The 11560-nt window shown below is 46.3% G+C and overlaps 1 protein-coding gene and 1 pseudogene across 1 annotated transcript; both read left to right on the top strand.

The window, feature by feature from the left end:
• The first annotated feature begins 707 nt into the window (after positions 1 to 707).
• On the top strand, positions 708 to 2491 carry LOC109310083 (annotated as a pseudogene).
• Positions 2492 to 3244: 753 nt separating this feature from the next.
• Positions 3245 to 9863, top strand: HOXA2 (homeobox A2). The gene is made up of 2 exons (XM_019535052.1): positions 3245 to 7586; positions 8147 to 9863. Exons 1-2 carry the CDS (start codon positions 7205 to 7207, stop codon positions 8884 to 8886), a joined length of 1122 nt encoding a protein of 373 aa, XP_019390597.1. The 5' UTR covers positions 3245 to 7204; the 3' UTR covers positions 8887 to 9863.
• Positions 9864 to 11560: the final 1697 nt, after the last annotated feature.

Genomic DNA, 11560 nt, shown 5'->3' with positions numbered 1-11560 from the left:
GATTATGTCAATATACAGAGGCCCAGGCCTTTAGCCAGACTTCCGATCTGAGTATTTTGTTGGCACAGTGTTATTATATTAATAAGACACTGACCTATCCCTGCTGAAGTGTAATACGAATAAAATAGCTCATAATCATCTCCAGTCAGGATCAATGCTTTACTTATATTCAGAACCCAGTCTTATTTTAGCAGATGGGTTGGCAAAGTTACAAGTCTGGTAAACAAAGATCAGTTCCGAGTACAATAAAGTCAGGTCCATCAAATATTATTTGAGGGATAATCATGTATCTCAACACTGTTATTATGTAAGGGAAGACAAATAGATGATAGGAGTGTGAGGGTCAATCCCTAGGCATTCTATTTATATTAACTGCTTCCTCCCTTTTTAGTGTCCCCTAGAAATGGATTCCAAACACTTTGGGATGTAATCTTTAATGTATTTCCTAAACTTGGATAATCTTACATTTTACTATTTGGCACTTACATGTAAAATCTTACATTTTACTGTTTTAAATCATGTATGATTTAAAAAAGCAATATGTTTATGTGTGTATGTATATACAAACTAGGTAGATATGTGTGTGTGCATATGTGCACACATATACACATATATGTGTACATAGTTTGTATATAAGGTGCATATATTAATGTATATGCATACATACATATTCACATATATGAAGGTCTGTGTATATATATACCATATATGCTATAGCATTTTGATCTTATACTTGTTGTGTATATTGCATACATGATATATGCATGCGTACGTATAAGGTCCCTGTTTGTATGTTCAGGTTCTCAAAGCAATCCAGGGGATTTGGGCCCCTATTTTCCAAGAAAGGAAAGTATCTAAATCCCCTAGCCTGTTTTGAAACCAGTACGTGCCTTATGTAAAGAACAGCCAGATGTGTGCATGAAGAATTCCTGCTACTCGCTTTTTTTGCATCTTCTTGTCTTGTATAAATGTTATTTCAGGGAAATTATGGTATTTGCTGTTGTTGTTAATGGAGGCAGCTATAGTCATGGAGTGCCACTTCCATGGTGAGGGGAAATCATCGTGAGATAGTTAAGGCTTGTATTTCCGTATGTTTTAGCTCTAGAATGATTTATTCGACCGGGATATTCTTAGGCCAGCTAGCCGGAATCTCCAGACACCACTCCTAGCCATGGTGTCTGGACAGGCATTGTTTCTGGTCGCTGTGTTCAGGTTCCACCATGCTTATTGTATTCTTTGTGTGATTTACATAGGTGAGAGTTGCGCTGGTGATAAAAGCCCTCCAGGGCAAGCCTCCTCTAAAAGAGCACGCACAGCTTACACAAGTGCCCAGCTGGTAGAACTGGAAAAGGAGTTCCACTTCAATAGATATCTGTGCAGGCCACGAAGGGTAGAGATGGCTAATTTGCTCAATCTCACAGAGAGACAGATCAAAATATGGTTTCAAAACCGCAGAATGAAATACAAAAAGGATCAAAAGGGAAAGGGCATGATGACCTCTTCAGGAGGACAGTCCCCAAGCAGAAGTCCTGTACCTCCCGCTGCTGGGGGGTATCTAAACTCTATGCATTCTTTAGTAAACAGTGTTCCCTACGAGCCCCAGTCGCCTCCATCATTTAACAAGCCTCATCAAAACACCTATGGCATCCCTGCATCATATCCGACTCCTCTCAATAATTGCCCGCCTCCTCAAAAGAGATACACGGGGACAGCAGCGGTTACTCCTGAATATGATACTCATCCTCTTCAAGGCAACGGTTATGGGAATCCACATATACAGGGAAGCCCCGTCTATGTGGGGGGCAACTATGTGGAGACCATGACAAATACTGGCCCTTCCATCTTTGGTCTAACTCATCTCCCTCATCCTTCCTCTGCCAACATGGACTACAGTGGGGCTGGCCCAATGACCAACAATCACCACCATGGACCTTGTGATCCACACCCAACATACACAGACCTTACTTCTCACCATCCTTCTCAGGGAAGAATTCAGGAAGCGCCCAAACTCACGCATCTGTAATAGACAGGAGTTACTGAGTGAAACGTGGAGTCCCCCAACTTTTTTAAAGTACTTTCCGTCCCTCCAGGCCCTCCCCCTTTTGTTTTGTTTTGGTTTTTTGTTTGGGTTTGTTTTGTTTCCTTTGGTAAAAGCGTTTTCTAGTTTCTGTGACGTAGCAATATTTGTTGCTTGAATTGCTCTATAGTTTCAATAGTGAATATTTATCTTCTTGAACTGTAGCCTTGTGTCTCGCTTTGGGAGTATACATAGGCTTTATACTTTACCTTCTACACTTTTATCAAAACAGGGTATATGAACAAATTTTCTATACAAATGATTCTGAAATGTGAATTTGTTCGTACATGATTGATCCCGCGGGGAAGCAATTTTTTTTATTGCACTTCTTTTAAATAGCGAGAAAGACATCAAAGGCGCTTGAACAGGGATTCCCTGGACAATTATTAATACGTGTAAGTCTTTCAATGTGTGTATGCTGGTGAACATTCAGATTTATTTATATTTTTTTTGCAAACATTGAATAATCTAAGTGTTTAAAATTTTATTTATCCCCATCTGTTCATATTTATATATATATTAAAAAAATTCTGTACCCTGAATATTCAGGAGGCCGTATGTTAGATGGCATATTGGCACACGTAGGAAATATCGTTTGGAAGGAAACTCTAAGTCCTTTATGAAAAAGTAAATATAATGATGCAATAAGATCTGGGAGGAAAAAAAAGAGACATAGATCACAATTTGAATAATTAATGCTTTGTAACATCCAGCAAAACGGCAAATGTGTAAACCTGAAAACACTAGATTTGTTTTGAAAGTTATACATTCCTTGCTGCTCACGTTCTGAAAAAAATAAAGTTTTTATTCTGAATAACAAAGAGTTAAGAAAATATTATTTGCTTAAAAAAAAAAAAAAAAAGCCGCACATCATGTGACGAGGAAGCCACCGGGTCTCTACATACACGAGATTCCCATAGCCCAGCCCAAGGACCCTCTAGCTTCTGCGATTTTGCTTATCAGGGTTTAAAACCTGCTGTGTAGCGGTAAATCCCAATGTGTCTTATGAGCTGTGACAGCTCCGGCGTTGAAAATATCACGGATGGCAGCGATCCGCCTTTTGTGTCCGCAGCAGTAGGTGCTGAGCTGCGCGGCGGCGGCGGGGTGACTCGTGTCTGAGCCGGGCAGAAACAAAGCCAGCAGCAATGCCCCGCACAGCGCTCAGGTGCCCGGGCTGCGGCTGGGCTCGGGAGCCTGCTCCCTGCTCTCTCGCCTCTCGCCATGTTGGACCCTCGGTTTTTCCTTCCCCCCGAGGGAGCCCACTCTTCCCCAGCCTTCCCATGGAAAGGCCCCTTCCGCCTCTGCACTGGGGGCCTGGGCAAAGCAGGGAGCTTTCTACTCCCACACTTTTTCCTCCCACGCTGGAAAGAGACAAGCCGGGGACTGTTACTTTGTGCGGGGAAGAGGGAGGGGACCAAGTGAAGACAAACAGAGCCGAGAATAAAATAATGTGCCATTATAATTGGCTGGCACGAATTCGGAAGGGAGAGGGGGACGGTGCGGAGCACCATCAATCACCCCAGCCTTGGAGAAGCAGCCCTCAAAGAGCTACTGCGGCTTGTTTACACTGACTCGGGAGCAACCCTGGTAGCCCAGGCCCGTCATCAAGATCCCAAATGTGGCTGGGAATATTTAAAATGAACACATCCGTCTCGTATAGTCCCCTCTCCTTCTTTACTAAAATGACCTGATTTTTGTATTTTTCCCCCCATTTTTGCTATTCTGACTTCCTTCTCCGCTCTACCTCCTCCCCTTTCTGGACCCGATGGGGGAGGGGATGAGGGAGCTCGCTAGCTTTCCAATAATAAAAGAAAAGAAAGCAATGTTTCAGAATATTTGCTTTCCGAATGGCTTTGGACAACAGCCTTTCCAAAAATAGCTCCCACTGCAAGGACAATCCGAAGGGGATCTCTATAAAGTACAACCCAGAGAAGAGACTTCACGTATTCAAATCAGGTATTTTTTTTTGCAAACCTCCCAAACGTCCACAGTTTTTAATTTCAAGTTTGAGAGCTGAAACTAGAATGGACCCTAAGAGACGAGGGTGAAATATGGGTATATGTATGTGTACAAAGACATACTCATATACCGCAAAGATAGTAACCTACGCTGTTCACCATCTGTATCTTTTAGTGCACAGCAAAAAAATGTCGCCATTTTGGTCTCTCAGAAATATTATGAATCTTTAGTCTTTATCTTGTTCCGAGATCCATCCTTGCTTGATGCTGAAACGACTCTAATGCAGCCATGCATCTGCATAGAGCTCTTCTGCATAAATATATATAACACTGGGAGCCACAGAAAGGGATTTTGTATATTATACAGATTTATTTTGTACACGGAGATACTTCAAACGGAAAGAGGCTGGCTACCGTCTGATATCGGTGATTGAATTGCAATTAATGATTAATACAGACCAACGACTGACTATTAATTTTGACACAGGAAAAAAGAATCTTTTGGCAACTGATAAAAGATTATAGGCGACATTTTCCTCGTTTAAAACCAGCGCCCTCCCCCACCCCTTGTTGTAAACCGGTTAAATAAAATCAAAGGAAATGATAGAAATCTTAACGTGTCGCTGCTTCAGCACAGAAAACTAAGTTCATGCTAAAAAAAGAGAGAGGATTTCCCATTCCCCTTCCACTCTTTCGGAAGTTCAGTGATTTTCCCCAGCTTTCCAGCAAAGATAGGATGCAATTTTTAAATCTCTCCATTGCAAACAACGTTCTGGAGTTTAAAAGACTGCTGCCGGCTAAAACCCATTGCTACAAGCATAGCAGTTGGTTTTTACAAGATTTCGGCGTTTCCCGTCCATAGAAAGGTCTCTTCCAGGTGGTTTTTGTATTAGATCGGCCACCAGGAAAAATGTGCAGAATACGTCCACCCACACAGGTTTTACTCACAAAGCCTTGTTACACTCCAAGCCTCTCCCTTTCAGCCTACTGTTAATCCCAATATTATCCTCCTACTGGGAATCGCAACGTTTTCAAGTGAAAGTAGATCCAAAGTTGGCATCATTAAGGTAAAACCGGGTTGCACTGGTCGCACAGCCCTGAGAAGCCTGTGAAAGCACATTTTACAAGCAGCCCTTTTCCCTGTTTACTTGCGTTTCTTGCTCTCCCGCTTTTCTCGGCCACATTTGATCTTGGAAAGAGCAAGAAGCTTTAAATGTGGTCATAAGGGCCAGTAGCTGTCAAACCTTTTGGCGGACAAGATTGATCGCGCGCAGGCATCACCAGAGCTTTGTTTGGAGTAAAAGCAAGAAAATTAAACCCCTTGCATTTTCCAACAGCATCTATATTTGTAAGGCAGCCCCTTTTTAGGGATTAAATGACAAGTCTCGATCTATATTTTATTTAAACAAGCAACCCAGGGAAAAAAAAAAGAACGACTTAACAATATCCCAACCCCTCCCCCCTCCCAGTCCCTTCCAGCTTGTGGGTTTATTAAGCGAAAACCTAGGATTTTGGATCAACATTGTACAGACTGGAGCTCTACTGATCGGTTTATTATTTTAGCCACTTACAAAGATTCTCGTGATGGCTGGAACAGTAAAGGCAAGCCCAAGCCCCCGCCGTGCTCTGTGGGCTACATAAGAATACACACACACACACACACACACACATATATATTTTTTACAAGGCACAGATCTTCCAGTTTTCATCTTGAATACAAATAACGACAGGAAACGCAGTCCCTGGCTTGGGCTCTGAGCAAAGGAGAACTTCAGACGTGTCCAATGCAGTGCTATCATCATCATCATCATCATCATCATCCTAATTATTATTATCCGCTCTCTTCTCGTAATCATTTTCATCGCTCTTCTGGATTTGCTTGAGAAAAAAAAGCTTGTGCCAGACCAGAGCATGTAATCAGTCCAGTAAGTGGCACATTGAAACGACTGCGAACAGAGCCAATGCTCCCGGAGCGTGTACAGTTATTCACATTACAATCCTGCTAGCATTTTTTTCCTTGCCTACCACATTAAAAAAAAAAAAAAAAAAAAAAAAAAGACATTCAGACACTCGTCTCCAGTACATTTCCTTGGAATCGAAAATACTCACCAGACCCAGTTTACTACGGTTATTAAGCAAAATAGGTCAGCGGTCGCGAATCTAGCTAATGCCCTGGAGTTTGTGGGAAAAAAAAATAATTCACAGCGCATATACTTCTGTGTATTTATATAATCTGTATTTTGTTTTTTACGGTCCACTCCTGTGAAGTCAACTGCAGTGGGAAGGCAGGAACCAGAAAGCTCCTTTCTAGCTTAGTCTTCCCATAAGGAGCGAGGCTGCAAAGGAAAAATCCAGCTAAACAATGGGATCGGAGATCGGCGGTCAATTGTTCTCCATACTGTACAGCCAATTAAAAAAAAAAAAAGACGAGAAAAGAGGCCAACTCGGGAGCAAGACACTAGTTTCGAGGAAGTGCTATTCCCCAGGAAAAAAGGAGGGCTCTCTGCCTGCGAGTCCTGCCTGGGTGCAACTTCTTATGTGGGGGCCCGGCGGTGTCAAAACTTTGAAGATTAATGGATTACTTTGTTAATGACTCAAGGCGTCAGATTGAGGTGCTTAAATGATTTGTGAGGTGCAAAGCGTTTTCCTGACAGTCCCAAACAATGAGAAGGAGTGTGCGGGAGGAGGCGGGGGGGGGGGCACACGGCAGTCTGCAGGACAAGCCACCGGCACACACCAACCCGCGCACCCCACGCCGAGCCCTTCGCTCGGGGACGCCAAGGGGAGCACTCCAGGTCTAGGATTTCCCCCCTAAAAAAGTGTAAATAAAGCCTTTCTGGCCCCCAATGAGGCGTTCCTTCCCGACTTTTTTGGATCAATCAAACAGACAGTGGCTTCTTTTGATTAAAGCCCAAATTGTCATTGGGCAGAGGCAATCATGTGACAGCCAATTCGGTCCAATTTCAACCTTGTCTCCATGAATTCAATAGTTTAATAGTAGCACGGTCCCCATACGGCTGTAATCAGTGAATTAGAAAAAAAACACCCCACCAGCGATCTTCTATGATCTATTTTTTCTTCTCTCTCTCCTTTCGCCCGGGCCTTCCCCCCCAACAGCCCCCGAAATCAGAGGGAACTTTTTCTCCAAGGGGGCTGCGAGTTGAAGGCCATGAATTTCGAATTTGAGCGAGAGATTGGTTTTATCAATAGTCAGCCATCGCTTGCTGAGTGCCTGACATCTTTTCCCCCTGTCGGTGATACATTTCAAAGTTCATCAATCAAGAACTCGACGCTTTCACACTCGACACTGATTCCTCCTCCTTTTGAGCAGACCATCCCCAGCCTGAACCCAGGCAGCCACCCTCGCCACGGCAGCAGCAGCCGCCCCAGGCAGAGCCCCAATGGCAGCAGCAGCAGCCCGGTGCCAACGGGCGCCCTGCAGCCTCCGGAGTACCCCTGGATGAAAGAGAAAAAAGCCTCCAAGAAAACTGCCCTCCCGCTCGCCACGGCCTCAGCCTCCGCCACTGGACCAGCCTGCCTGAGCCACAAAGGTCAGTTCAAAGACTTTCCCTCTGGATCTGCTGGATTTTCCCCAGCTGAACTGGGAGGCACTGGAAATGGGTTGGCGGAGGAGGAGGGAAGGCGCTGGCGGGCTCCACCGTGCTCTGAAGCCCCCCAACTTTCCCCAACTTGTGTAATGCGGGATGATTTATTTGAGTTGGAGCTGACCTCCCCTTGTCTTGCTGTCCTAGAGTTAGGATATTTGACAGTAATGAAGAGTGATAGATTGCTCTTGCTCAGCTAAGCAGCTGATGCATTAATTATAAATTGTAGTATGGCTAATATAAAGTTTGCTCTGGTGTGGGGAGGTCTGGGAGCGAGGTGCGATGATTTTATTGAAGGGGAAAGGGATCCACAGCACCGGGCGCACAGGAGAGCAACACAATGGGTTTACTGCATCCAAGGGCGGCCATTTTGTTGCAGTTGATATTTTATGCTATATATACCTATATATTTCCCCCCTCGCGGAGTGGAGGGCGCCTGGGGGTTGCGATCCAGCCCGTGCATTTATCTGGCGTTGTTTGTTTGCCTGTGTGCTTGCTTTTTGCAGACTCCCTTGAAATCCCCGATAGTGGGAACGGTGGCTCCAGGAGGCTGAGGACGGCTTACACCAACACCCAGCTCTTGGAGCTGGAAAAAGAATTTCATTTCAACAAGTATCTCTGCAGACCGAGGAGAGTCGAGATTGCAGCCTTGCTGGATTTGACTGAGAGACAAGTCAAAGTCTGGTTCCAGAACAGGAGGATGAAGCACAAGAGACAGACCCAGTGTAAGGAGAACCAAAACAGTGAGGGGAAATTTAAGAGTTTAGAGGACACCGAGAAAGCAGAAGAGGAAGAGGAGAAATCCCTCTTTGAACAAGCCCTCAATAATGTCTCAGGGGCTCTTTTGGAAAGGGAAGGTTACACTTTTCAGCAAAATGCACTATCTCAACAGCAGGCTCAGAATGTACACAATGGAGAGTCCCAAAGTTTCCCAGTTTCGCCTTTAACAAGCAATGAGAAAAATCTGAAACATTTTCAGCATCAGTCACCCACTGTTCAGAACTGCCTATCAACAATGGCCCAGAACTGTGCAGCTGGCCTGAACAATGACAGTCCTGAGGCCCTGGATGTCCCTTCTTTACAGGACTTTAACGTTTTCTCCACAGATTCATGCCTACAGCTTTCAGATGCAGTTTCCCCCAGTTTGCCAGGATCTCTGGACAGTCCTGTAGATATCTCTGCTGACAGTTTTGACTTTTTTACGGACACACTCACCACAATTGACTTGCAGCACCTGAATTACTGAGAAAAGTCAAGACCTCCTCTCGCCAAGGGTTCTGCCTTCCTTTTTGAAATGACTTAATTTTATTTTCCTTTTTCCTGGTCAGTATTTTCTGTTTCTTAATTCCCTTTGCTGTGTCGGAGAGCCATTTTACCGTTTCTTACGGAGTTTTAGTTGTGTTCAGTTTAACCTAGCCACATCCTAGGTCCTTCTATGAAAGCAATATCTGAGGCCTGTAAGAAAGTGATCATATAGAATTGTATCGTCACTTTCTTTTTATTTTTGTATTGCATTAGGATGCGTTGTCATAAGTATTTTTGGTAGAATAAATTCTTGTTTGCTACAAGTAGCTTTCTCTTTTTCTTCCACCCTCTCTCTCCCTCACCACTGGTAATCTAACGGGTCTGCTGCTGCTGCTTTTTTTCCTCCTCCCTCTCCTAATTTAACTTCGGAAATAAAATTAAACAATCCGCTCACAACCTCTCTCCTTTTGGTAACGTGACATATTTATTAGAGAGAAAAAAGCACATTCCAATTCTTTATTGAAAGGATTCTTACAAGCAATAATAATTATTAGTATAAAGCCTGCGCTCAAAGCTTACACGATTTCTTCCTTTTAACCTGGGCATATATCGAAGAGCTTCTATTATCTGCGTGTGAATACAAATTTCGGGTTTTCTAAACTGTAACAGAACAAAAACCAAAACCAAAAACAAAAACAAAAAACCAACCCCAAACCCCCAACCAACCAAACAAACGTGCAGCTTTCTCCGTTACAGACCAAATATAATCCAAAGGAAATGGCAGGAATGCTTGGCTAGAGACACTGGCCTCTTGCTGGAGGAAAAGGCTGGTTAGAAATCGCCAAGCTAAACCTCCGTGCGTCCAACAATTCGTTTTAAGGAAAACTTCTTTAAAAATACAAGCGCAGTGCGCGATTGCTTAGCTCCCATGTGCTCAACGCGTCCGAGAAAACAAACCTACAAAAAAAAAAAAAAGAAATAAAAAAAATTACAAGTGTTATTATGGGGGGGGGGAGGAATAGGGCTGAGTTTCGGAAGGCTGCAGACTGTGCTAACGCGATTCCTCCCGGGGCTCTGCGGAGGCTTTTTCTCCCTAAACCTCTTCGCGGTTGCCAAACTCTTGCTTCATTCGTTTAAATTTCAATGGAGCCCGCTCGGCGGCCCGCTGCCCCGTTCGTGGCGCGGTATAAAACCCCCACGGAGGATTGCATTGGAAGACCCGTCGCTATTTTAACCCAGCCGAGAGTGCCAGGGCCAAAAATCAAGCAACAGATGGTGGCAGGGAGCGCCGCGGTTCCCAGAGCCCGGCGATGGCGGGGATCCCCGTGTGTTGCGTCTGTGCGCGGGGAGAGCTGGCCGGCGAGGCGTCCAGTTGCGCGGGGCACTTGATGTCCTCTCGCTGCGAGGAGGGTGGTTTCCCCGCTCTGCAACACGTTGTGGAGCTGGGCCGCGTGGGTAATGCCTAGAAGGGCTGGCCGCGATCCTTCCTAGCCTCATAAATCAAACTCTCTCTCTGAATGAGAATGTCATCAAAGAGATCAATTGCAGGAACACATGCACAAATAAAAACCCTCTTACGTATGTGCCGGGGCTGGGGATCCCCGTCTAAAACCATTAAGTTAGAAGGCGTTTAGTCATAATTCATTTTTATTGCTCTTTTAAAACAACAGCTTGGCTGGGCTGCGGGTGCGGCACACCTCTCCGGCCTGCTCCTGCTCCTGCTCCCTCTCCCTGCTCCGGCTCTCTCGGCCGAAAAGGGGCTCGCTCCCCCGCCTGGGGGGGATTTTAACTCCTGTTTAGCTGGACTCGTTCAGATCCCGCTGGAGCGCTGCCCTGCAGGCACCCCGGGCCCGGAGGTGGCCACGTCCTAGGGAGAGATCGGCCGCCCTGAACCCTCTTCCCCGATCGCTTTGCAAATCAATACATCTCGGCGGAGCGCTTGTCTCCCGGGGGAAGCCCCGAAACTTGCCTGGGCGCTGGGGGCAAAAGACTCGGGGGAGAGACTTGAAATGGGGAGAGCCTCAGAGTGGCGCCTAGGGCACCGGGAGGGCAGCAGTGCCTTGGAGATGCCCCCCTCGAGACCTCCTGAGATCTAGGGTGAGGCTGGGGGCGGCGGGAGGGGGAAGAGAGCTGGCATAGAGCCCTGCTCTGCAGGCTGGTCTCCATTTGCCCCTGCTCTGCCTCCCCCACCTCATTGTGCGGCTCTGGAGCAGAGACAATGTAACAAAAGGGCCGGATTTCTTCCCCACCGTGGCGAGGAAAGCGAGTGCAAGGCAGCCGGGCTGCGGCGGGGGTGTCCGGCTGAGAGAGGGACTTGGGGGGAGCAAGTGATGAAAAGCAGGGTAATGCCTGGGGTGGTAGGGGGAGCCAGCTCTCTCGTAAGCGGCCCAAGTGGCTTGCCTCTGCCCTGATCTCCACCCAGCTGGGGCAGGCAGAGGAAGACGTGCCCCTCCAGCCCCTTCTGCAGCCACAGAGGCGGAGTGCAGGCCGCCTCGTGCATCTCAGGGAATCCCCCCCTTCCCCCCCAAGCCAAGGGTCTGAGTAACTCAATGGCTCCAAGCCGCCCTGGCCCGTTCACGGCGCTGCGGGAGAGCAGCCCGGGGGGAGGAGGGCGGCTCTTTTGTGCCTGGCGGGTGGAAGGGAGACATCCACCCGCTTCCCAGTGGCAAGAGCGG

Source organism: Crocodylus porosus, unplaced genomic scaffold (assembly GCF_001723895.1).
Source record: "Crocodylus porosus isolate Cpor-Errol unplaced genomic scaffold, CroPor_comp1, whole genome shotgun sequence".
Taxonomy (NCBI): domain Eukaryota; kingdom Metazoa; phylum Chordata; order Crocodylia; family Crocodylidae; genus Crocodylus; species Crocodylus porosus.
The sequence above is the reverse complement of the archived record's forward strand: the minus strand, read 5'-3'. Positions and strand labels throughout refer to the sequence as shown.